The sequence below is a fragment of the Sander vitreus genome, chromosome 10, assembly GCF_031162955.1.
Source record: "Sander vitreus isolate 19-12246 chromosome 10, sanVit1, whole genome shotgun sequence".
NCBI classification, from domain to species: Eukaryota; Metazoa; Chordata; class Actinopteri; order Perciformes; family Percidae; genus Sander; species Sander vitreus.
Window position 1 is genome coordinate 23,035,608 of NC_135864.1, and position 26,686 is coordinate 23,062,293.

At 42.7% G+C, this 26,686-nt stretch overlaps 3 protein-coding genes across 7 annotated transcripts; 1 reads left to right on the plus strand and 2 right to left on the minus strand.

Annotated features, from left to right (window-relative positions):
* The first annotated feature begins 1,508 nt into the window (after positions 1-1,508).
* On the plus strand, positions 1,509-6,809 carry rab33ba (RAB33B, member RAS oncogene family a). The gene is made up of 2 exons (XM_078260978.1): positions 1,509-2,014; positions 3,908-6,809. The coding sequence occupies exons 1-2, from the start codon at positions 1,808-1,810 to the stop codon at positions 4,406-4,408; spliced, it is 708 nt and encodes a 235-aa protein (XP_078117104.1). The 5' UTR covers positions 1,509-1,807; the 3' UTR covers positions 4,409-6,809.
* On the minus strand, positions 6,809-14,431 carry LOC144524606 (uncharacterized). Of its 4 annotated transcripts, none has more exons than XM_078260980.1 (6): positions 14,114-14,431; positions 13,608-13,667; positions 12,504-12,635; positions 7,902-8,048; positions 7,293-7,350; positions 6,809-7,207 (listed from the first exon to the last, which is right to left on the minus strand). In XM_078260980.1, exons 1-6 carry the CDS (start codon positions 14,276-14,278, stop codon positions 7,101-7,103), a joined length of 669 nt encoding a protein of 222 aa, XP_078117106.1. In that variant the 5' UTR covers positions 14,279-14,431; the 3' UTR covers positions 6,809-7,100. The 4 variants fall into 4 exon arrangements, with proteins under 4 accessions (XP_078117106.1, XP_078117105.1, XP_078117107.1 ...); XM_078260979.1 differs by having other exon boundaries at positions 6,809-7,210; XM_078260981.1 differs by lacking the exon at positions 13,608-13,667 and having other exon boundaries at positions 6,809-7,210.
* Positions 14,432-15,866: 1,435 nt separating this feature from the next.
* Positions 15,867-21,597, minus strand: setd7 (SET domain containing 7, histone lysine methyltransferase). 2 transcript variants are annotated; one of them, XM_078260983.1, is made up of 8 exons: positions 21,462-21,596; positions 20,283-20,412; positions 19,966-20,167; positions 19,661-19,850; positions 18,786-18,867; positions 18,144-18,261; positions 17,749-17,906; positions 15,867-16,897 (listed from the first exon to the last, which is right to left on the minus strand). In XM_078260983.1, the coding sequence occupies exons 1-8, from the start codon at positions 21,499-21,501 to the stop codon at positions 16,705-16,707; spliced, it is 1,113 nt and encodes a 370-aa protein (XP_078117109.1). In that variant the 5' UTR covers positions 21,502-21,596; the 3' UTR covers positions 15,867-16,704. The 2 variants fall into 2 exon arrangements, with proteins under 2 accessions (XP_078117109.1, XP_078117110.1); XM_078260984.1 differs by lacking the exon at positions 15,867-16,897 and having other exon boundaries at positions 17,859-17,947; positions 21,462-21,597.
* Positions 21,598-26,686: the final 5,089 nt, after the last annotated feature.

The following is a 26,686-nucleotide window of genomic DNA, read 5'->3' on the forward strand; positions in this document are numbered from 1 at the left end:
ATACCCTCATGAAAATCTATGTTCATATCCAGAATAAAATCCGAGTGGCCTCTCCACACAGTGTGGTTTGAGACCTCTTTATTTGAAAGGGGAGAAGGAGATTCATCCAGGTGATCAGAAGAGTTTTTTCTTTACATAATCTATGACATATTTCAGAGGCCAACATCACAGTCAACACATATCTGTAGCAGTTATTTCCTTGTATTTGCACCATGACATGTCACAATAGTGAAACATTTCTATAACAACTTCCTACAGCTCTTTCTTGTGTAATCTAATCAACTGTCCAATGCCCAAAGATCCTGCCCTGACTGTCACACATAAAGGTGAAGAGTTAATCATCACAAGAGAAAAGCCGGCCATTGAGAAGGTTTGGCATTTTAGTTCAAAAAGACACAATTCATTCATATGAAGTCAACCCATCCTAATCCCTGAGATATTGCATTAGAAGTCATATTTTAGAAAGTTCTATGAACCACTGGGAGGCAGCAGTGAAGCCAGTCTGTCACATTTGCTCACATCAACCAGGAAAACCCCTGTACAAATACACTGATCTCTATAGCAACCGATACAAGACCTGACTAAATAATTATATTAACTTCATTTATATAGCTCTTTTAAAAACAGAGTTTACGGCAGAGATCTAAACAGAAGAAGACAAAAGACGCAAAACATACTGGAGAGGAGTCAAATAAAAAACATGACAAATAAAAGGGTTAAAAAAGCAATAAAATCAATAAGTAAAATGAAATAAATAAAAATAAAAAGCAATACGAGATATCATCACATGAAATCAGGTCTATAAGAAATGGTTTTAGGAAGTTCAGTGACTCTGCGAGCCTTATGTTCTCAGGCAGGCCGTCCCAAGGCCGAGGGGCCTGGACACTGGACCCTGGACCACCCTGAGGATCACATGGTCAACAGCTCACAGACGGACAGTCTCGATGTCCAATTAAAATCTTAGGGACTCATTCTGAATGGGCACCTCGAGAAATGAAATGTTTCTTTACCAGCAACAGGACAGATTGTCCTTAAATTGTCAACAGTGCTTGCAAATCATTCAATGACATGTATTTTTTTTTATAATAATCAGTTAATGTATAGTGTTATTAAAATCATGAATCAAAGGTGCAGATGCAGATGTTGGTGACTGACTCAAGAATGAAATGAGATGTAAGAGCAGGAAAGGTACCCACAAATGACTTTATCAGTAATGATAAATAATATTTCCTGTGTTTGTGTAGTTTATTGAACTCCTCACGGCCAACATGAGAAACATAGTAGGCTAGGCTAGCCGATATTATTTACAGTCTATGGAAACTACAGAGGATGTTGCTAATGCTAACTGACAATAGGCCGAAAGAAGCGGAGTGCTATTGCAGCATCATGTTCCTGTTGTGTAGCCTATTAAATTAACGTTTTACAGTTTGATGGTATGAAGCTCGACTTTGCATCTGTCTACGATTATTTCGATTATTTCCCACGGGACAGTGAATGCTGCACACATTTATCTCGCGAGAACACAAGGGCTTGGACAACAAGTACGTGGCTTCACAGCTGAGGAGGACTGGGAGTGTTTTTAAGGTAAATATACGGGATGTTTATTAACCCTATGTGAACGGATGCTTCACATATGACCCAGCAGCGGTACCGGAAGCAGAGTAACGGGAGCAGCAACAGTACCGGGAGCAGCGGTAGTACCGCGAACGGTACCGGGAGCTGGACGGACTGCTGCCGGTGCAGGAGCCGCTGCTGAAGGCTTCCCTGCGGACTGCTAACGGCAGCCGGGGCAGCCTGTCGGTGTGATATGGCGGAGAGCGGCTCTCTACCGAGCTCGACGCTTCCGCCGCCGAGGACTCGCATCTTTAAAATCATCGTGATCGGGGACTCGGGGGTCGGGAAGACCTGCCTCACCTACCGCTTCTGTGCCGGGAGGTTCCCCGAGAAGACCGAGGCCACCATCGGGGTGGACTTCCGGGAGAGGCTGGTCGACATCGACTGCGAGAAAATCAAGGTGTGCACTGCAGACATTCTGCTCACGGATATTTAAGATTATATATATATATATATATAACTGTCATCCTCAGATATATCAGATTAACATCCTAAATCAAGGTGTGCACTGCAGACAGTCGCTCACTGTTTTATATATTTATACCATCCTTATATAGCCTATATTGTCTTGAAATAACTCTTGTTATGATTTGATACTATAAATAAAATTTAATTGAAGTGCAAATCTCTATATCACAGGGAGAGCAGGACTGATTCACATATTAACGTCTTAAATCAAGGCGGGGTTCTTCTTTGTGGGCCACTGAGCAGTTGAGAGTTAAGTGCCTTGCTCAAGGGCAATGGGGGAGTGACAAGTGCTTCCGGTTCACTGACCACTGGTCCTTTTTAGATGACTCCTTTTAAATAGTAAATAGTCCCCTTTTGTTATGAGCAGCCAACGGTTAAAGGGGCACCGTCCAAAAACAGCATCAGAAAGGATGAGGTAATAATGAGAGATGTGTCTCTCAGTCCCAGGGTGCCCCAGTCTGTAGGACTTATTCTAACTTATTCTGACTAATTCTGTCATTTCTGTATGACAGACTGCTAACTGCTGCCGCTCTAATGGGCCAGAGAGCTCCTAGTGCTGATCCGGGTGGCGGACCCCGGAGGGAGAGACAGGCTGGATGAGATGGTTACAGTGCACACAGAGCATTAGTTAGCTCCATGGTTAGCTCAGTCACCAGGCCACCTGGCCTTCCCCCGTCGTCAAATACCCACACCAATAAAATCTTTGTAAGAGCAATATTAGCTCCTGTACATATACATATATTAGTTCAATCTGAGATAACCCTAATGACATCATCAGGGTTGTTGACTTTATAAAAACTCTTCCAACACCACAGAGACCCCGTCAAACCATATCACATGCTGTACAGTAATCCCCGGGATGAGTAACTTGCACGCATTTAAATAAAGTAAAGACGACTAACCCTTTTAATTGAAAGCAACACATCTGGGGTTCATCCAAAGGACATGAGAAGTGAAGAAGACGAGCCACGTTCACTAATAAACCCTCGCCTTTAGTTCCATCTTACAAATTGATAAAGTGTGAACTTTTATTCAAATGTCCACATTTTGAATGGGGTTTGGTGTGAAGTTTCCATAGTTCTTCTAGATTTGTCTTAAGGCAGCTACACACCGGGCCGATAATCGGCCGTTGGACAGTCTGGCGAGGTCGGTGACTCGAGTCTGTTCGGTGTGTTCCGTGCCGTCGTCCGTTGGAGGAGCTGTCGGCCTTCATTTTCGCCGACCTGATGCTCAGTCGGAGAGAGGGCAGTCGGGACTCACCCGGAAATGGCAAGCGGGATGACCGTGACTAAGCCTCTCAAAATGTGAGGAAAATCTTTTAAACTGACCTTTGTTGATCTGAAATGAAGATTTCTCGCTTAAAATGTTTTCAGAAACACGTTTCGGTGAACTATTTCAGTACAATATGAGATCGTATTCTGAATGAGTCGCCATTAATGGCCGGTTGAAAAATCCAAAATCCGGAAGCAGCAGCCAGACCCACGTGATGCGTTCGTCCAATCAGCTGCTGGTTTTCATTTGTTGGGCGACGATACAGATTAGCGCCGCCTGCTGTAAGGGAGACGTATTACGTCTCGTTGCTTTGGTGTGTTCTGAGGCACTTTTTTGACCAACTCGGGGAGACTGATCAGCCCAACTGCCTTTTCTGCCAACGGTCGGCCGTCTGGTTGGTGTGTAACTGCCTTTAGTATCAACAAATCCCATAAAAAAGACCCAACCCCCCAATGTGCTGTGATACACACACACACACACACACACACACACACTCATATTCTTCTTGTTCTAATTGATTGTTGGTTTGGTTTCCCCTCCCCCCCTCCTGCAGATCCAGCTGTGGGACACTGCGGGTCAGGAGCGCTTCAGGAAGTCCATGGTGCAACACTACTACCGCAACGTGCATGCTGTTGTCTTTGTCTACGACGTGACCAACGCTTCCAGTTTCCGCAGCCTGCCGGCCTGGATTGAGGAGTGCAAGCAGCACGCTCTGGGCACAGAGGTACCCAGGATCCTAGTCGGAAACAAGTGCGACCTTCAAGACTCAGTCCAAGTGGGCACAGACGTGGCGCAGCAGTTCGCCGACGCCCACTCCATGCCCCTGTTTGAGACATCTGCCAAGAACCCAAACGGCCAGGGAGATGAAAGCGGTGGCGGAGGAAACAGTGACCACGTTGAGGCTATTTTTATGACGGTGGCCCACAAGCTGAAGTCTCAGAAGCCTCTGGTATTGAGCCAGCCGCCCGGGGGATCAGGGGGTACCGTCCACCTGAGCAGGGGGAGGGATGATGGGGGAGACGGGGCCAGGAGCTGGGGCTGCAGCAGCTGCTGAGGCTGCACAGGAGGACCCCAGAGAATGAAAAAGGGAAAGAGTGGAGGATCGGCTGAATGGCTTCACAATCGGCACAAACGTGCAGATGAATCTCTTTCCAAAGCCTGTGCTTAACTTTAGAAATGACTTTAAATGTTTTAAAGTGGTATTTACAGTACAGTTGTCGTTTGTGAAAGCCAAAATCTGTCGTTGGTTCATGGAAAAGGATCCTGAACAAGAGGACAACAATCTGATTCTAAATCAGTTCACCTTCAATCGTAATTTAAGTCTGGAGCCTGCACCGCTGAGCTTTAAAGTCACTTTTCTTCATGGAGACACAGTGGCATTAATACATGATTTGCCATAGAAATGTCTTTCTTTCTAAAACAGCTTTACTAAGATATGATGGGAGAGCAGACTGTTGGGGTGGACATAATAACAGAAGACCTTTATAATACAATCTATTTGGTTTGGATTCAGCCGTCTCACTAAAGGTGACCTGCAGTGTTTCTCATCAAAACATCAAAGTGTAGTTGTGAATGCATTTCCGTCTTTAAAATGTAATTGCAAAGGCAACATTTCAAATATTTAGAAGCTATCTATGTGTCTGTTAAACTGCTGAATGTGTTATCACCACCAGCTGCGGATCAGTCTTGACCATACGTGTACGTTCAGTACGTTTCAGTGAAAAGGTGACTGCTGCTGCTCGTGGTCAAAAACCCACAGGACACCTTTTTTAAATCTAAGGATCGGAAACCTTGATTCTTTAGAAGTCATGTCATATCAATGTTGTGTTGGCAGCACGTGCGGAGCCAACCTGGTGAAAAGAGGGATTACTGAACAACAACCCTAATATACCCCAAAGTAATCCCATCCAGGTTTACCCAAAATCCTAAGCGAATACTCGACCGCTCTGTTTTTTATACGTTTCACTGTGAGGGCAGCTGGGAGCTTGGAGTCAGCAGTCAAGGCCTGCCCACTTTTGGGCTGGCAGTCAGCTGATGAGTTATGCATGGTCTTATTAGAGGCCTCCTCCCACTCTTTGCTGTATCACATGACCCTGTTCCTTCTGTCTCGCAGGGCTCCAGACTAAAGTGACTCAACTTAGGGCTCCTGCACACTGCCTGCGTGGCGTGAGTGTGGCGTTTCTGTTGCGTGGCGACTGCGTGGCATTTTCTATGTCTTTGCACACCAGAAACGTGTCTGACACGGCGCTGCTGCTGCTAGCCTTGACATGTATGTTTCCCATAAACATAAATATATACTGATTTGATTACAGCAAAGACAACGTCGGCAGTATTGATGGCAAAATAGGCTCCGGAATATTTCGTTCTGTATTGACAGGTGCAATATTTGAAAATTGATAATTTACTTTTTTAAATTACATTTATATCTGCATTTATGTAAAAACCTAAAGACTTTCAAACATCCAAATGTCATTTATTAAATGTATTTGTGGCAAAATGACATATAAACATCTTTTCGTATTCTATTTTGCCTGGAAACGCTTCCAACACACTTGCTGGTCGTGTGAAAAATAGGCGTCGGTCCTATTTCTTAGTACGCACGGGTTTTCGGGCGCGCGTATGTGTCACGCAGGCAGTGTGCAAGCTCTAACTTGTTAACATGGGAGTCGAAATTAAAACGGACACGCCACGCAGCCAATGTGCAGGAGCCCTTACTGATAAATGCTCTGGAAAGATATTTACAGAAATAACGTGCTGTTCTAAAGGAAAAGTACTATAAAAATAGTCCTGAAGTAATCTTTCACATTGCTGTGAGTGGTCGCACTGTGTGCCATGAAAAATAATCACAACATGGCATCAGTGATTTGGTCATCCTCCAGAGTCAGGGTAACCAGCTGCAAGGCTCCGGATGGTTAGCATTTCGTCTTTAATCTCATTACTTTATCTACTGGTTTTTGTAAACAGCAGAATGGGACTAAATGGTGGCAGCGTGGGGTCAGCCGGCCCATCAGAGAGGGAAAGGGCCGTTCTTCTGTAGTGTGCACCTCTGCAGGCACTGTACATCAAGGCTGCTGCCTTCATCCCCAGCTTCTCCTGTACGGAAGCTTGTGATTCAGTATTCAGCATGTCGCTGTTAAATCCTTGAGCCGGTGGCGTTACCGTGCACAGCTCCTCCGCTGCTCACGCTCTGCATTACTGCTCACTGTGACTGTTTGATTGGTTTACATTTGGTTGCTGCTTTCTTCAAGTGTACCTTTGTTTTTAATACATGCCCCCCCCCCACACACACTAATAAGACTTCCTTTGCCTCATCTTCACTTCAGCCATGAACACATAATGCTCCTGTATCTCTCATTGCCCAGAAAGAAATATGCTGTCCCTTCACAGTGACTAAGAACCAAACTACTGGGTCAAGGTCAGAATGGTTTGTAATAAAGTACCCTGAACATTTCAAACTGTGGTCAGCTTTTATTTATTAAATACACATAAAATGTCTTGAATTTATATATTGAGAACACAAATTTCACACTTTCACTCAGGCAGTTAGGCATGTCACGTACACAGTGAGTTCAGGTACTCGACTTTGGCAAACGAGTTTGGCTCCACAAATCTTTGGTCAAAGAGGAAATAAACAACCAAAGTACTCCTATCTCTTCCTTCCCTCAGTCCCTCCCTCTTGTCTATCCACAAATGAAGAAATGTGTAGGCACAACTGTGAAATGTGTAGGCCCCAATGTTGACGTGGGTCAGGTCAGCCTGCTGTACGAAGGCAGTTTGGAAGGGCTGTTGTCTTCTTCAGTGGTGCCCCGGTCACTGGACGGGGCAGGAGAGTTGAAAAGCCTGTCGTCCCCCGCTGCTGGACACACACACAAACTACATCACACGACTGCATGACTGCCGAGGGCCAAACAGCAATTGTAGACAACATGAGTTCTTACCTTGCCATGTACAAACCATCTCCGTGTCCCCAGGGTCACACTGAGGAACCAGCGTCTCCTGAAACACACACACTATTACTCTTCTTCACCATGATACCATGTGCATCTAGAAGACAGAGGCTCGTAGTTTTAAAACCAGCTGGAGACTAACATTAGCTATCTCCAGCTGATACAAGCCGCTGGCTGGAAATAAGTAGCGGCTTCTGTCTGCCTCTATCTGAAAACACACACACACGTGTAGTCTAATGTACTGTAGTGGGTATACTGTTCTGTATATTGGCCAGAATCTGCATTTGGGGGAGGGGGGGCCATATCATAGTGGGGGGTATGGGTGTCCTCCCCCAGGGAAGTTTTGAGCATCAACGACTTAATTTCCTGTATTTGAATACACTTTTATGCACCAATTTACAGTGGGAATACCTTTATTATGTGAAGAAGAAAAACACAGATGACAATTCAAAATATATCAAAAATATAATGGAAAGTATTTTGTTGTGTGTCATTGGGCATTTTTAAGTGGGTATATGGAAATCCTGGAGCTTTCTTAGTGGGTATACTGCGTATACCTGCGTATCACAGACTACACCGCTGGACTGGGCCCTTCCTTACCAATCCTGTTCTGGCATCATAGCACCCACAGCCGGGGAGACTGCGGCAGCCCACATAGGCGATGAGCGAAGAGAGGGCCAGGCTGATGGTGCAGGTCAGTAGGATGGTGGCGTTGGCCCCCTTCACCATCCGATGGAGGACAAACGTCTGAGCAGAGACACCAAGAGAGCAGACATCCTGTTTAGCAGTCGTAAGTGAGAAGCAACCTGCCACTTATTTAAAAAATTGGAGGGTCGCACACATCATCAGCCATCCTCTGTACAACAGGGACTTTTGGGATTATAGAGATATTGCTCTGTAACACTTACAGAAGAACACATTTTTCAACAGTTGAAATGGAAACAGCAGAATGACATGGTGTCTACCAGAGATGGGGACTCGAGTCTGAGACTCGGACTCGAGTCGCACTTAAGTCGCACAAACAGCTGACTTCAGACTTGACTTGCGACTTGACCCAAAAGACTTCAGACTTGACTCGGACTCGAGCTTCGAGACTCGTCAACAACCTGTTTTCATGCAATTATTGCTTTTTAAATCTAAATGTATTCATGTATTTCTATTTTCTTTTATTGGCGCATATACGGGGAAACGTATGACGAGCTGTATGTCCCCTGCCCTTTGCCATAATGTGCAACGTAACGCACGCGCCTATGTGCGCGCACTCACATATCAAAAAATGCATTGCCGATGGAGACACCAAGTCCTCCAGGAGTTGTGCCTTTTCTCATTAGTTTTGCTTTCAATAACTTGGTAAACAGTAGCAGTAAGCTAACAGCTACATGCAAAGTGTGTGGCACCAAGATAAATGATGCCGGATCAACAACGTCGGACTTCATCAGGCATCTCAAAACGCACCTAAATAGGTCAGTCACTCACACACTAATGTGAAAAGAGACGTTACATTTAGCATATATCGTCACAGGTAACAAGCTAACCATCGCAAAGTGTTGTGCTAATGCTGGGAACAGGCACATTGTATCTTATAGTTGGTAGTTGCTGAGGCTCAGACATCCATGGCGCACAGGAGGCGGGACGCACGGATCCATCTCCCCAGGAACAAACGCTGTGTCGGGTGGGCAAACTCATGTGATGCGTAATTGATCCCGTGGATGATTTGTAGGCTATTAAGTGAACAAGGTGTACCCGGTCCACCAAACACTGGGCCGTCTTGACTGTCTTAATTCTGCACATATTTCTGTTACTGTAGTCCTATTTACTATTTCATTATTTCATCCATGCGTGGCACAGCGGATCACCTGCCGTGGAGACGCTGGCCTCACTAAGCTCTCCTCCTCTGAGTCGGGTCTCCCTCGCGCTGGACTCAGTTTCACTGAGCGTATTAACACTTAGAAAATAAATGGCATTACATCAGTGAGTTCTTACTGCTTATTGTGCGTAATTTGGACTGACACTGAGATGCATGTTGTTCTGTAACTGGTGTGGCGCTGCCACTTTTCGCTCGATTTCCACTTCGACATTAGACATTTTTTTGAGTGAAAGAGACGTTACGTTTAGCATATATAATCACGGGTAACAAGCTAACCATCACAAAGTGTTGTGCTAATGCTGGGAACATGCAAATTGTATCTTTATAGTTGTATCCATACGATGTGACAGACTTAGGTTAATATTTCACCATGTCCGAGGTCTAGAGGGATGTGTTAAGTAGCCTAGACCCCATAAAGTTATCCTACAACTGATTTTTATAGTGTACTGTCTGGATGGTAGCTACAGGACATGTTTTGAATTCATAAGATTTAACAATACAGTGTTAGGGACAGATCAGATGGCCAGAGACTTGAGACTTGGACTTGTGGCAAAAGACTTGACTTCAACTTGCCCCCTCAAAGACTTAAGACTTGACTTGGGCTCGAGCTCAAAGACTTGAGACTTGACTTGGACTTGCAAAAAATGACTTGTGAACATCTCTGGTGTCTACACACTGAGTGGGAAGCAAGCGTTTCACGCGGCGCGATATCAAAGACAGGAATAGATGCAACTTTTGCAGGACGCGTGAGCCTATCAGCGTTCAGATTTTCCTGCAGCATAGCCCGGATTGACCAAACTCCATTCAGAAAAAAAGCTGTTTAAAAAGATGTTTGCTTGTCGTATTGCCGACAGACCTGACAAAGTCTGAAAAGTCTGTAAGTCTTCTGGTAGCTGTGCCAAGAGAAATCTCAATCATTCCCAATCTTGCAGAGACGGAGAGCGTAGGTATATGTAAGGAGATAACATAGGCACAGGCTATGCTAACTAAAATGCTAGTTAACAAAACTCGAAACTGCCTGCGAGCTTCTCCTGTACTATACGGTAATTCCTCTACTGTGCGACAGAAAGTCCCGTCGTTATGACACAATCGTTAGCCTATTTTTACAAAAACGTCTGCTACGGAGCCATAACGTGAGGTACAAGGTAATGGAGCCTTTTATACATTCGTACGTCGTGTTTCTTTAGAAATAAACAATAAACAAATAAAGTCTTTAAACGCTTCCGATGTAAAGTTATTCGCTGTCGAAAAGTGACGTCAAAATGAATGGCAGTCAATGGAATGCTAATGGGGGGTGAGTGCTTGTTAGCATCAAAATGGCGCGCATAGGAGGTACGGGTTGTGAGGAGACACTTAACCTTCTTGTTCAAATCCCACTGAGGTACATCAATCAATGTTTCCCTGAGGTAAACACTTAACCCATATTCGGTCGGTCAGTCGGTCTCTCTCTCTCTCTCTCTCGACAGTATTACAGTTTAGCTTCCAGCTTTTCTACAAATGTATTTCAGCTCTTAACTTATGTGCAGTTCAGCTTCCAACTTCTTCAGCAGTGTAGTGCAATGCATTTGAGATACAATTTGTTCTATATTTCTGCATTTTCATCAATGTTTCCAACATTTGTAAGTCTTAAAATAAAAATAAATTCTTTTATACATTAGTGGTGTTATTCAACTTTTTAATGAAATTCATACTCAAACTGATTTAATGATTACTACTTCAACTTCTTCTTACTGATTTAAGCTATTCATCCAGTTTAGCTTTAGCTATTCAGCATTCCCACGCATTTTCGGCAGGAAATGCATTTTCTAGTTGCAAATTGGCATCATCATTAGGGGTGCACGATTCAGAAAATGTCACATTTTGATATTGATTTTCAGGCTCAAGGTTCAATTCAAAATCGATTTGATTCAAAAACGATTCACAGTATGTAAATGTAGTTACTTTTCCCTAAAATAAAAAAAAAAGAATAGATTTTTGGAATTCTATGAATCGATTTTGAATCGGTAGAGCTTGAATCGCGATACGAATGTGAATCGATTTTTTTGCACACCCCTTATCATCATGATGTTGTTATATGTTGTTTTTATTCTTTATTGCAATGAAATCGCAGCGAAATCTGAACCTCAAGTGGCGCAGGAAGCAGCAGTCATCCGGGGGTAACTTCCTGGAGAAGGTGATAGAACTGACCGAGCCGTTTGCTCCTCGATAAGAGACGATATTATTAATCTAGACATGACGCCATTTGTTTTTCCCGACGTATCTGGGACTTCCACAGCGGGAACAGAGCAGCAACAGAGGTTATCTCGGCCATGTTGATGATGGAGAGAAACACCGGCACGTCGCTTTGGGCTGAACATTTCAGCGCACTGACTTTCATAAGGACCTCTCTACTATTCTATAGCTCGGTGGTCCCCACAATGACAGCAAGCTGAATCGGCACCTCCGACGGTCTCAGAAATATACAAACGGTCTTACTAATAACTAAGTCTAGCATTGCCAGACATATCCGCTGCGCTGTCAGGCTAGCCACACCACTGATCTATTCTGGGATAGGGGGAAACACAAGCCTGGCTCCGCCCTCCTACGTACTTCCCCCTCAATTTTCATTTTCCTTCAGTACATCATCTGGGTTTGCGGTATATTCGCGGGTTTTCTCCGGCCAAATCTTTACCGGTCCAATCAGCGAACAGAGGGAGTGGCTGAGAATGATGACGTTGAGCGCTAGTTTGAGTTGTAGTTCCATAATGGCGGCGGAAAAAGATGCCAGCGAAGCCATTCGGTCCGTTGTGGCAACGCTGCCGAATATCCACAAGTTAAAGGCCGTGCAAGAACAATCTTTGCTGAGTTTTGTTGGTGGCCACGATGTTGTTGCCCTCCTCCCCACGGGGTTTGGGAAAAGTTTGATTTTCCAGCTCGCTCCGTTAGTGGTGAAGGTGATAGCTAAGATGAACTCTAGCGATGCTAAGCCGACGTCACGACCAAATGTTAGCGATTGGTTATGGCAGATCCAGAGTGGCTCTGGGCAGATCCAATAGTTTTAAACTTCAACAGAGTACCCGCCTTCAAGGAAGTTAACACTTGTCAATGGAGAGTGGCCAGACTCTGTACAAATGAAATGAAATGTACCAGAGTCTGGTAGGACCAGGCTAAAACACATGGGCTTCTTTAAACCAATCAAAATGATCCCCACATAGCACACCAGGTAGGCAGACTACTACTAACCATGGCTCCATCCAATGCCTGGACGCTGTTCATGGAATTAACTACACCATTCACCACATAAAACTTTAGGGGTGTGTGTGTGTGTGTGTGTGTGTGTGTGTGTGTGCGTTTACCACTTGAGGACTGTGGTGATGGTGGAAGACGTCTGTGTCCTCCTCCCCGTACGACAGCGTGAGACAGGAGTACACTGATATGAGGCCTGCAGCCACACAGGACAGTCCTGCTGCCAGCACCATCACGCTCACCTGCAGGGACACAAGGACACACACTGTCTGTCTGTGTCTCTTTTCCTTCATATCCAATTTCATCAGAATAATGTAATCCACTTAGAATACAGTTCATGACATTATGACTTTTGCCCGCCAAAGAGAATTCACAAGTTGATTTGAAAACTGTGAAATGTCACCCTCAGTATGTATTTAGAATAAAATCTTTACTAATATATCGTTATCAAATCTCTCTGAGATCGGCATCGACCTGAAAACTCCAGTATGGGTCAGGACAAAGTGCCAAATTCTCCATTTCCTCTTCAAATGGAGTTCCTGATAACCTCAGGCTTAGTTCAGGGACTCCACTGCTTAGAGCGCTGACACTTTTTGAGAAAAAATAATACATTCATGCCCCAGAAATATCTGCAGATACTGAGTCCCGATCCAATACTTTTATTGTATTGTTTACAAACATAACTAAGTAAACAAAGTAACTAGCTATATGTCTTCAGCTTAATACATTAAACGTAGTGCTTCTACTTAGAATGGTGTACAATTTACTGAGGTAAGTTATCGGTAGCTGCCTACACACGGTAAGTACTTTTACTTTTAATAGGCCTACTTTTAAAGTACATTTTCCTGATGATACATAGATACTTTTACTTAAGTAACATTTTCAATGCAGGACTTTTACTGTAACAGAGACTTCCACCGCTGCTGCCGATTCCCGATCAGTTAAACAACCGATCGGGATATTCCTAGTAAGGTGATTTTATTAATTTAGTGCTGAGTCTCACATACTCACCAAGTGTCTGCAGGAGTAGTGCTCTTACTATGAATCATTCATGTATTATTTGAACTATTAATCATGGGGCTGCTGTTGGAAATGTATATACATACATATACACACACGCCTCCGCATCTGTCCATGTTTCTCTGTAGGCTACTCATCCCTAACTAATAAATAACTAAATGACCAGGGAAATAAAGAGGAACCGTCACACCTACCAGCACGGAGTTTTTCCTTTGGGAGGCGAACAGCGCCAGCACACCTGGACAGGCCATGATCTGGAAGAGACAACTTCTCAGTGGTGTAGTCTAATTTATTGTAGTGGGTATACTGCACTGTGTATATATATATAAGCCAGAATCTGCCTTTTGGTGGTTGGGGGGGTGTCCTCCCCCATGGAAGTTTTGAGCATCAACGACTTTTCCTGTATTCGGATACACTTTGATGCACCAATTTACGGTATATACCTTTATTTAGCCTATGCCAAGAAGAAAACCACAGGTGATCAATTCAAAATATATCAAAAATATAATGGAAAGTATGTTGTTGCGTGTCACTGGGCATTTTTAAGTGGGTATATGGAAATCCTGGAGCTTTCTTAGTGGGTATAATGAGTATACCTGCGTATCACGTAGACTACACCGCTGCAACTTCTCCATGATGTTTATCATGTCCGTGACGTTATTCAGCGTATAGGCCAGTCCTAACCATTGGGATGTCTCACCAGTGCTCCCCACAGCGGGGTCCTGCTGGAGCTCAGCGGAGTCTCCTTGCGGAAAACGGCGTCCATGAAGCCGCACACCACGCAGAGAGCCGCGCAGGCCACCTGCAGGATGCCGAGGACCAGCACGCTCCTCTGGTTGAAAATGAAGTACCGGTGTCGGTCCATGTCGCCCTGCCGCTGCTGCTGCTGCTGCTACCTGCCACGGTCAGCTGTGGCTCCCCGGGGCGCGCGGTGGGATGAGGGGACTTTCTTCCGGCCGGAAGTTCAGGTTCTTCCATTAATGTGTAACCTGCTGCAGGTGGCACTCAGCGCGGTGGGGCGGGGAGGGAGGGTGTGCCCAGAGTTTGGACTCGTAGGCTGCTAAGCCACGCCCCCAGCCCCTGCGTCACTTTAAAATAGAAGATCCCCGAAAACAAATAGGAAGTCAAGTTCCATATTCACAAGACAATTTCCAAATCAACACCATGTTTTAAACTATTCCAAATTGAAACTGACATATACTTTGAGACTCTTAAGTTGGTAATAAATAAGAAAGGTATTTTAATAACATATTTACTCAAAATGATTTAATTAAATACTCCTACTGTCATTATCATTAATCACTGTCACTTCTTTACTTTTATATCTTTTTGTTTCTGTTTAAATTATGACTTTCATACTTAATTTCATATTATATCACTTGCACTTATTTATGTATAGTTTTATGTTTATGGACTGTGATGACTGAATGTTTGTAAATTGAATTCTAAATAAAACAAAAAAACAAATAGGAAGTCCAGTTTTACTGTTTCTTTGTATAATTGTAATGCGTACTGAATAAAAATAAAAATAAAACATTAACGCCTGTGATAGTTCTTCTCTCTACCTGTAGACACATCACATGACATAATAAATGTTCAACACATTATAGAAGATAAATGACACTGACTTTGGTTCGAAGCAAAGCAACTTTATTTTCTTTCTTGTGTTGAAAGACAAATCTTTAGGTCAAATATTACAAGTGCAACAACATTTTTAAAAGCAAGAAGCAACCTGATTCTGCTCATGTTATGACCTCTGTGTTCGTAGGAAATTCCATTGTTAATACATGTTAGTACATGGGATTAGAACAGTAATATACAGTCCCTCCAGAAAAATGTGATTATGCGAGCGCATAATTCAATGCATAATCAGCCAAAGTCCGCATATTTATGCGGGGGTCGCATTTTTTCAAATACGCCGCACTTTCGCCGCATACTTTGCCGATTTCCGCGCAAAATATGCGGGGCTTGCATGATTTCATAATCCCAGCATTTTCGTTGCAAAAAAGTCACATATATCTTAGCAGAAAGTTGAAAAATGTTGCGTTGACTTCACACAAGAGCAGCCATTTTCCCGTTGCCATGGGAACGTTATGAAGTGACGTAATTACGCGACGTGAACGTCATCGAAAAGCTGCAAACCCCGCCATGAAGCCACGATGAAACCGCAGTTTTTGCGAGTTCCCGCAATTTCATCGAATAAAATTGCATAAATATCCCGCATATTCCATCGCATTTTTAAGAAAACGTGCCGCATAATCAAGGATTTTTGCCCGCAACAATCACAAGGACTGAAAATACTTTAGGAAACCCCTGCTGCCAGGACGTTACTGTTCATCTACATGACTACTATTTTAAACATTTAGTCACTTTGGCTTTTACAGAATCCCTATCCCTGCAGGTGCAGTGTCTTTTATACTGAGGGCAACATGAATGAGACCAATACAAATACACATAATTGTGGATCGATTTATTTTGCAGCATGTAAACACAGATAATAAAGACTGTAGCCGTAGAGCATCCATCATTTTCTTCGTGAAGATATAAACCATCTCTACAAAGCTCCGGAAATTCAGTTCTTCACCAATTTCACGTTGTGAATAAATAAGTCGCTGGAAAAGTATACTGAATTAGTTGGAATGAGTAGGGAGCTAACCAGATGACACAGGAAGATAAACTGCAGCTGCTGCATCAAACAGCTGACACAGTTAAAAAAGGTATAATTTGCAGGACTTTTCATAAAAACAAAAGGTCACCACCTGTGGTGGTGTGTGGCTGGTTTTTCTTCTTTGTGTGTTCTGTGTTGGGGATCTTTCTGGCGTCAGCCTCTGGATGTGTAGTGCCGTGTTGCGTAAGCCACATCCAAGAGGAAGCTACAGCGACACAGCCTCGAAAAAAAAAAAGCTAATATATTGAGGCGAATGTAGGGCCATGCGGCCGGCGGTACGCTGTGCAGTACGCTATGGCGAAACGCTGGGCGGGTACGCTGGGCGGGTACGCTGGGCGGTCAGGGGGCCGGCGATAACTTTGAATGTTGTGTTAACAAAACAGTAAGCGACAATTCCTGCATAGTATGCCTTTAAGTGAAGCTATCGACCGGAACAATGATAACAGTGTTCATCAGAGACATGTCTCCTCTTCTAACATCTGCTTTCTTGCACACTTCTTGTGTTGCTTAGCTTCCACTCACACTGAGCTGCTCCAGCAAGTAGTCTTCTGAACCCCGTAGGGAGGAACTTCTCAAAACACCCAGCGGGGTCTGCGGGAGTCTTGTACGCTGGCGCTTTCCTGTCACAGGCTGCTGGGCGCCGCCTGTCTCTGCTGGAACTCCTTCAGCTCCTGCTTGTACCAATCAGGGGCCTCTGGGCCATTTCCCCCCGCTGGCTCCAGATCGTACCCATAGGCAACCGTCAGCTCCTCGTCTTTCTGCACAGCCCTTAAGGTCCGGACGCACTTGATTGACCCAAAACGAGGGTGGACAAACCTGCACAAAGAGACACAGTTTCACTAGAACCTTCCTCGTCAGAAACGTTATTATGCTAGCTAATAACTCACTATTAGCATATTTTAAATGTTTTTCTGGGGCATAGTTTAACGTTATCAGAGATTTGACCCTTTTCTGACTTTATATGTATTTTTACATACTTATGTCATGATATATGAAAAATCCAGGAAATTAAATCTGACCTGCATTCATTTTGGGGCCCCTTTTGGAAAAGTTTCGTGTGAATCAGGAGAGGAGTTCAGTTACTGTCGGTAAAAGTTGGTTTGGTGAATAACACCAAACCAACTTTTTTTTTATTTAGTTAGTGTTAATGTAAATATAATCTTTGAATTAAGTCTCAATCTCAACATTTTGAATCTTGTTTTGAAAATGAGTTTGTGCTCTGCTTTAGAGCTGAAGATTGTTTTGTTTTTTTTCGGGTTCAGTCTTAATTTCTATCATTTTACACGGGCTCGGGTCGGGCTCGGGCTTGTGCTCCGGGTTGCGCGGTAAATGAGCGGTCAGGTGATGCGTTTCAATTAGTACGAAAATGGACGCTGAGGAGGTGAAACGGAGTCTGGCCTCTGGAGGACTTATTTTTTGTCTTTGTTCCAACTTCCAAGTGGCCTATAGCCTACGTTAGTCATGAATAAATTATGTCAAAAAAATGTATAAATGACTCATTCTTGGCAAAAGAGATGTGTCGGGCTGTAAATGGGGTCAGGCTTTTAAAAAGCTGTCAATCAAAATGTACTTGTCGGGCTCGGGCTGAATTCTGTCTCCGGCCTTGCCGGGCCTAACTTTTAAGGCCTGATTACAGCTCTACTGTGCTTTGGTCAGTTGGTACTCACGGCTCATATTTGCAGTTGGGGGTGAAGGAGTGGTTTGCCTTGTGACCCAGAGAGGCACAGTATCTGTCTGTCTGGTCAAATGGCTGAGGGACGTCGATCACCGTGTCCTCGTCCAATGAGATGGTGTTCCCGTTCAGGGCCCAGTCCTTGCTGTCCACCTGAGGAGTCCATGCAGTCAACGCTTTAACAGGTACTCATGCTGAGGAAAACATACATGTGAAGGGTGGCAGATGTTTTCTCATTTATCCATTAATATATTAACCTTTCAACCACGGTTACATTTAGCTTGTACATAAACGTCTCTGCTCGCATGCTAACTAGTTTATTTGCACTCTCAATATGAGGATGGTTGTTATTCAGATATCAGATGAGTGTCCCTGTGCGCCATACTGTACCTCTGAGTGTGTGACGCGGACTCCGTTATAAAAAGCCATCACGGTGTCCGGCTCAGCGTCCGTCTTGGCAAACAGGCCCTGTCCCGCTCCTTTGATCGTAGAGTCGGCCACGAACACCCTGACACACAGAAACAACATCAACAATCATGTCAGCGTTACACATTTCCTTCAGACCTAAATCAAAGAAATGCTGCTGGTTGCTACTGTGTGCAGCACTACTATTGTTAAAAATTGTTAATTTATTTTATTTATTAAAGTTTGCAGATTTGTGTTCTTAGAAGTTTGATAAATGCTGCTAAGTGCACAAAACTTTATTTTTTCATTGAAAAGTGTATTTGACAAAGTTTATTTTCTTCTTACCCGTTTCGTTTATTCGATATATTTTTTATACATTATTTATACAATATATGTTTTTTACATAGTAAAAGTAATTATTAGTGTTACATTTTATCTTTCAAATAGAGGTTTAAAAACAAGCACATATCGGCCAAAATAAATCGGCAGCATTTATAAGCCGTCGGCTGACCCTGATTACTAAAGATCGGCATCGGCCAGAGAAAAACCCCATATCGTCGACCTCTACAATCAACAACAGGAAGTGATGGGATTCCGATGACAGGTGTCAGCAGGAAGCGAGCCTACCTTTGGCTCTCGTAGGGGTCTGGAAGCAGAGGGTGGGCCGTGATACAGGTAGATGTCGACTTGTCGTACGAGTACACCGGACCTTTAAACACAGAGGCTCATGTTAAGTTGTTGATCCACTGAATAACTACAAGATTCACATTCCCCAAGTCACCGCGCAGAAAGATAACAGGGTTCTGCTCTAGGGTTAGGCAGTCTGATGATACATCCATCGTGTGTGTGCAGTTCATACTAGGCCCACCATGCCTTTAACATCTCTGCTAGAGCTGGGCAATATATCGATATTATATCAATATCGTGATATGAGACTAGATATTGTCTTAGATTTTGGATATCGTAATATGGCATAAGTGTTGTCTTTTCCTGGTTTTAAAGGCTGCATTACAGTAAAGTGATGTCATTTTCTCAACTCCCCAGACTGTTCTAGCTGTTATATTATTTGCCTTTACCCACTTAGACATTATATCCACATTACTGATGATTATTTATCAAATAAATATTTTGTGAAAGCACCAATAGTCAACACTACAATATCGAGGTATTTGGTCAAAAATATTGTGATATTTGATTTTCTCCATATCGCCCAGCCCTAATCTCTGCTTGTATGAGACCTCAACTTTATGGAAAGCTGGATTATTATTATTATTATTATTATTATTATTATTATTCTATCAACATGATGGAGCATCCTGATTTGTCAGGCGTTTTGTTATGCCCAAAAAAATATTTGCTTATTTTATTTAATATTTATTTCTCCAGGAAACTAATCCATCACCTTACATCTCTATATCAGAATGTAAATTATAAAAAAAAAGAAAAAAAAACTGTTGTTCACATTCATTCGAAGGGAGACATTCTAAATGGATAATTCTTACTGTTGGCGGTGATTTCGAAGCGTGGCCTTCCACTCTGGCTGGAGATCACGGTGGCATGGCGAGCCTCGATGATCTCTCCGTCCACAAAGCGTCCATAGAGAGCCGTGTGTCCGTCAGGGTAGATGTAGCCTACAGCTTCACTGGTCATCTCGCCGTCCTCGTTCACCTCCCCAAACACACAGCCTCCACCCTGGACGCAGCACAGTAAACACCCACAAGCACAGTCCCCGCAGTTAGCAGAGCCGACGGCTGTGTGCAGACAGAGCGTATGACGCTGAGATAAGGACTTCAAACTAAGCACTCACAGGGTAGTAGACCCAGCATGCCCCACAGCGGATGTTGTCTTTGTACTGGCCCCTGAACACCAGGCGGCCCTCGGCATCCCACTCCTGAGCGGGTCCGTTGAGCTCGCCATCTACATATGTCCCATGGAGGACAGCTCCGTCTTCATGTGTGTACACGCCCTGGCCCTGCAGTGCGTCGTCCACGTAGAAGCCCTCCAGTGCACTGTGTGTATGTGTGTGTGTGTGGGGGGGGGAGACTAACTGTAAACTAACTCAACCCAATTTTTGAATTTAGTTGAAGTGCACTGCTGTGATAAACAGTCTTCTGTTCACAGTACCTGCCATCAAAGAAGAAGAACTTCCCCCGGCCATTCTTCTCTCCGTGGCTGAAGTGGCCCTCAAAACGGTCACTGGATGAATAGGACACTGTGCAGAAACCATGGGGCTGATCATCTTCATCCAATGGACCTGACACACACACACACACTTTTTTTAGCTAATGTGTTTCGATAAAGGGCTCTATATTTGTGGGCCAGACCCTAACAATCCCTTAAAGATAATGTTCCACGAGGTGTGAGCAGTTTCCAGAACCAGGGAACAGGAGTGTGCGTTTCCATTAATAATAAGCTGATTTTTTTTTTTTTTGTAAATGGAGAGAAAGCAGTGCTCCACACATTCAATATAGGATCGATGCACTGTTGAAAATAGCTAAACTTGAAGGAGTAACCTTCATGAATGTAGACTCTCTAGATGAGTATAATTAAATATGGTCAACTTTCTTAGCAGCCATGTCCTAAAGACAACAGACGGTATAGATAACAAATTAAAGTGTTGTATCTCAATGAAACATGTAGTTTACATAAATGCGCATCACAAACTGCTACAGCATAACAACCGCCTATATATATATATATATATATATATATATATATATATATATATATATATATATACACACACATATACATATATACACACACACACACATACACACACACGTGTATGTATATATTTTTCTTTCTTGTTGTTTTGTCTGTTTGTTTTAGCATTGTTGCTTGCATCTTGTTTGTTTGATTGGTCCTTTGGAATTGCATGATAATGCCTTTGTATAAGATGCAAAGTATTGCTGCTCTGTCTGATTTTGGTTTAAAATAAATAATCTATCTATCTATCTAAATAAATAATAATACAAAAATAATAAATAAATAAATAAATAAAAGTCGTTCACGTGACGTAGGCACAGAGTTACAAAGTATCCCAACAGTGTTAAAAGTGTTGCTAATGAGCAGAAAGCCAGGCAGCAGCGGACACGCCCTGCCTGCTCTACATGTTCCAGCAGCGGGCTCGCAGATCAGCCATGCCGCCTTCACTCGCCTGCCAGGCGGACTTCCTTCATAATAAAGTCCCTGGCGCTGCTCGGTTACCCAGCAGGCCCAGCGACACGCTGACTCGTGGAGATTTACCGAAACAGAAAAATAGCGTACACAGCGAAATAACAGAAGGAAGCTGTTGCCTACCTTCCACGACCTCCTCCACGCTCCCGTCGTCGCTGTCCATGCTGTCGGAGATACTGCCTGCTGGCGGACACAGCTCGGACTGCTGCCGATGCTGCTGCTGCTGCTGCTCTCGCCCGGCAGGCAGCCGCCGTCTTCTTCGTTGGGGTTTTACGGCAGCTAGCATCCAAAAAGTTGCATTGCTGCCATCTATGGAACTAGAACCTTAGTGCACTATATCCTGTTATACAGCCCAGTGTCTATTAAACATTTGAAAAAAAACAACGTTTTCCCCTCCCGCTTGACTCTACTTCTAAAATACTTTTCAGAGACACTTTTTCCAAGCCAATTTCTCGCAATTCTCTGAGTACATCTTGTCTGCGGTCATAATTTAATTTCGTTTTGATAAAGAAATCAAAACATGTTGCACTGTCTCAAGTTCCTGACACGAACACAAGTCACTCTGGTGTTTTCCTAAACTAAATAAAGTGCTGTTCAAAAACGTGTGACCAATCATCATTCTAGAAATAATAACCTCTTCCTTATGTCTAACCTCCCTTCTTTTACAAACATTAACTGAGTCAATTACCTTACTAGATTGAGAATAGGAGCCTCCCTTTGTTTTCTTGCACCCAGAGCTGTTGCCATTTTAAAATAGTTCCCTGCCACACGATACTTTTATCCTCCGCCTTGGATAGATTTATGTTGACATCTGTGGTTTCCTTTTGAGCAGCTTCATTGGCCACCTTAATCAACCTTTTCATTTGTTGCAATACCTACATGAGCTGGGACCCATACGAATGATATTTCTACCCCTCTCCTTTTCACGTCTCTTTGCCAGAAGAATATCATATACAAGGTCTTGTCGACTCTTTGATGACCCTTTCCCAATACTATTGATAGCTGACACAGAGTCCCTACATATCAACACTTTATGGTTCTGAATCTGCTCAGTCCGTTGCACTGTCATCATGATTGTATATAACTCCACTGTGAACACACTTAGGAAATTTGAGGTTCTCTTACAAGCTTGGGCATTCCACCTCTGAACAACAAAAGCTGCTCCTGTAGCACCTGTTTCTTGATCCTCTGAACCATCAGTAAAAATTAATATGTGTTCCTTTCTATTGTATGACACTGGAATTCATACACCAAATCTGAGACAGACAGACACACAGACACACACACACACACACACACACACACACACACACACACACACACACACACACACACACACACACACACACACACACACACACACACACACACACACACACGTTAACCCTGTTTTTTAGCTAATGTGTTTCGATAAAGGGCTCTATATTTGTGGGTCAGACCCTAACAATCCCTTAAAGATAATGTTCCACGAGGTGTGAGCAGTTTCCAGAACCAGGGAACAGGAGTGTGCGTTTTCATTAATAATAAGCTGATATTTTGTAAATGAAGATCCTCTGAACCATCAGTAAAAATGAATATGTGTTCCTGATATCTTTCTGTTATATGACACTGGAATTCATACACCAAATCTGATTCAGGATTTTCTGACTTAATCCCAAGTATCTCTAAATCAGTCTTTGGGACCTTTACGTTACATTACATGTCATTCTACCTGCAAGGAACACATTGGAGAAGATCACACAGCTCCTGAATTCATTACCCTTTTACATTTGTCTACTACTTTTGAAACATGCTCCCTCCATGTAAGTCTTGTGTCAAAAAACACACCAAGAGATTTTAAACTTTCAACTCTTTCCAAATTCCTACCATACAACTCCAGTTTTATACTTTCATCTATTTTCTTCCCAGTAAAAAACATAGCCTTAGTCTTCTCAATAGAGAATCTAAAACCCATTTCCTTCCCCCAATCCTCCACTAGGGTTAGAGCTTCCTGCACCTTCTTCAGGGTATAGTTCACATTTTTCCCCTTTTTCCATAGGCTACCATCGTCTGCAAATAGTGACTTTCCAATTCCTGGCTGAACATTAGAAAAAACATCATTAATTATTATGTTGAACAGCAATGGACTAATAACACTACCTTGTGGTGTCCCATTTTCTACCAAACACCTTCTAGATGTTTCTGTCCCTATTTTCACCTGAAAACTTAAAAAGTCCATTACCCAGTTAAACATATTTCCCTCAATTCCTAGCATATGCATTTTGATTAAAAGACCCTCTACCCATAGCATATCATATACTTTTTCCACGTCTAAGAATACTGCCACAACAGTCTCTTTCTTTATCTGTGCTTTTCTTATTTCATCCTCAAGACATATGATTGAATCGATTGAATTGAATAGTTCTTCTCCCATTTCTAAAGCCACTCTGACAGCTAGCCATCAACCCTTTCTTCAATAAAGTGCATTAGCCTTCCATTCACCAACCTTTCCATTAAGTTACCTAAGTGAGAAGTTAAAGCTATTGGCCTATAATTTGCTAGATTACTAGCATCTTTTCCTGGTTTTCTTATTGGAACAATAACTGCCTCCTTCCATCCTGCAGGAATCTTTCCTTCCTCCCAGACTGTATTAAATACACTCAAAACCTTCTGAATTCCCTTATCACTTAAATGTCTCAACATACTATAACAAATTTCATATTTACCAGGAGCTGAATTCTTACACTTATCCAATGCATTTCTTACCTCTCTCAGTGTGAAAGGAACATTATACTTATCCTCTAATTTTTCTTTCTTTTGAATAACCTCAGCATATAGACTCCTTGTTTCTTCCCTACCCCTTCTTTCTTCTTCTGATAGATTACTGGAATTATGTACCTTACTCAGTGTGTTCACCATCATTTCTGCTTTCTAGGTTTGATATAGCCAACAGGATTGGATAATTCCACTCTCTTATTACCTTCCATTTTCTTGATCATTCCCCATACATCATTTATATTAATAGTACTGCCAGTTGAGCTATAATAATCCCTCCAGTATCCCTCCCTTTTCCTTTGCCTTATACTCCTTCTCACTACTGTCTGTGCTTGCTTATATTCAATCAAATGTTGAAAGTTATGAGTTCCTTTTAATCTTCTAAAAGCTCTATTCCTTTCCCTAACTACCTCTTCACATTCAACACTCCACCATGGAACCGCTTTTCTTAGTTTCCTGAACTTTTTGGTATTGCAGCCATTGCAGCCATATAAATACTCTGTCGCAACTCAATTTCATTTATTTCAACATCATTTGTTTCTTGGACTGAACTACAAATCACTTGTTTCCATAAATCTCTTCCAGTCTGCCTTTTTGAAAATCCACCTTTCATGACTATCTTTTGTGCTCAACCTTACATCAACATTCAGTTTACATATACAGTAATTGGGTAGTGATCACTTCCAATAGTGCCTTCTCCATGCACTTCCCGCTCACACTTTGGAGCCATTCTACTAGACAAAAATATGAGGTCTAATACTGACTCTTTACCAGTTCTACTATCAATCCTAGTCCTTCTACCATCATTCAAACATATTCAATTCATTACCTCCTCAATCACCTGTCTATTGCTGTCTGTCTTTTCCCCTCCCCACAGTGTATTGTGGGCATTAAAATATCTACACCATATAACATTATCTCTATCCTGGCCTTCTATTTCCTCTAGTTTATTTAATTCCAACTGTTTAACTGGGTTATAATAATTTATTATTACTATTTTCTTTTTCTCTGCCCATACTTCCACTACCAAGCTGGTCCCAGGCGGGTGGGACAACGCTAAAACCCTTATGTACCCTTTACAAACAAGCTGTGAAAGTTCTTGACAAAAAAACAAGAAACTACCATCACTGCACAATCATAAAAAAACACAACCTATTAACCTTTGGCAGTTTTCTCTGTTTTGCAGACATGTGCCTGATGTATAAATTGACCCATGATCTTGCACCACCCCCACTCAAGCAATGTGTGTCATTTTGCAGCAATAATGTAAGGGTCTCCAGGGCTTCTGTAAGAGGTGACTGTTACACTCAATTTAGGAAGACTAAATTTGGTCAATCAGCTTTTTCATTTACTGTAGTAGAAAAGTGGAACTTAATTCCACTTCACATTAGAGATTGTGCAAGTCTCAGCAGTTTTAAAATGTCCTTAAAGACTTGGCTGGAGGCAACTCAACCAACCAATCAACCAATCAACCAATCAATCAATCAATCAATCAATCAATCAATCAATCAATCAATGTGATCATTGATCTTTTTATAACATGGAATGTATATTTTGTATACTGGTTTATATGTGATGTAATGCTTGTTATTTGTTGTTTGTTGTTAAGTTTCTATCTGTTTTGATAGTATTGTCTGTATTGTGTATATTGTCTATATTGTCATTTTATCTCTCTTGCCCAGGGACCACAGATGTAAATTAGCTGTATAGCTAACTCTGGTACAGGGCCTGAACTGTGCATGGTCCCTGACTAATAAACTAAACTAAACTAAACCACATATTCTTGTTCCTTTCCTATACCCAACACCCTATAGGGTACACCCTTCCTTACAAAGGTAGCACAACCCCCACCATTTCCTTGCTCTCTGTCTCGTCTAATGACAATATAATTAGGCGACACAGCGAATTGAGTATGAGGAGATGCCCCTTCAGCCATTTTGGGAGGATACCCGCCAGCACGCGTTTATTGTTTGTGTTGGTAGCAGTGGAGGTTGTTGCAATTCCGCACTATTTTAGAATGCCTGGAAAACGCTGCTGTGTAAAAACTGCTCCAGTGTGTCACAGGATTGACGTGGAAACCGTAGGAACCATGTATTACAGTTTTTTTTGTTTCACTACATGGAAAAAGCATGAAGGAGAGCATGTCTCCAATGTGACAAGGAGACGTCGGATTTCTTGGGTGGCTGCAATTAGAAGAAAGGACCTTTCTCTGGTCCAGCACAGAGACACCACACTGACTAGAAATGATCCCTACAGAGATAGAGGTTTTAGTTAAAGAGTAAGACCCTTTTTGTAAATAATCAGTACTTTTAGCGTGTATAGAGCCAGCATATTTCCACATGTAAATTGGTGAATTAAAGGTTTATTTCAACCAAACCAGAGTGGTTGTTGGAACAGTGGAAAGACTTTGAATGAAGAGTGTTTTCCGATGATAAAACACTGATTATTTACATGGAGTCTGGTGGGTTTGGTGATGGAGGTTTCGGGGCTGTTTCATGTTAAACTAAAAGGATCTTACTCTTTAAAGGAATACTTCACTGATTTATCATTAAGCTTTGTATCAGTAGAAACACGGTAGTATTTTTTAATGACCG

Coding starts and splice junctions, on each gene's coding strand:
- rab33ba (XM_078260978.1), top strand. CDS start 1,808: ATGGCGGAGAGCGGCTCTCTACCGAGCTCGACGCTTCCGCCGCCGAGG. Junction 2,015..3,907: donor TCGACTGCGAGAAAATCAAG/GTGTGCACTGCA, acceptor CCCCTCCTGCAG/ATCCAGCTGTGGGACACTGC.
- setd7 (XM_078260983.1), bottom strand. CDS start 21,501: ATGGACAGCGACGACGGGAGCGTGGAGGAGGTCGTGGAAG. Junction 20,168..20,282: donor TTCTTCTTCTTTGATGGCAG/GTACTGTGAACA, acceptor ACATACACACAG/TGCACTGGAGGGCTTCTACG. Junction 19,851..19,965: donor CATGCTGGGTCTACTACCCT/GTGAGTGCTTAG, acceptor TGCTGCGTCCAG/GGTGGAGGCTGTGTGTTTGG.
- LOC144524606 (XM_078260979.1), bottom strand. CDS start 14,278: ATGGACCGACACCGGTACTTCATTTTCAACCAGAGGAGCGTGCTGGTC. Junction 13,668..14,113: donor CCCCGCTGTGGGGAGCACTG/GTGAGACATCCC, acceptor TGTCTCTTCCAG/ATCATGGCCTGTCCAGGTGT. Junction 8,049..12,503: donor ATCACCACAGTCCTCAAGTG/GTAAACGCACAC, acceptor GTCTCTGCTCAG/ACGTTTGTCCTCCATCGGAT.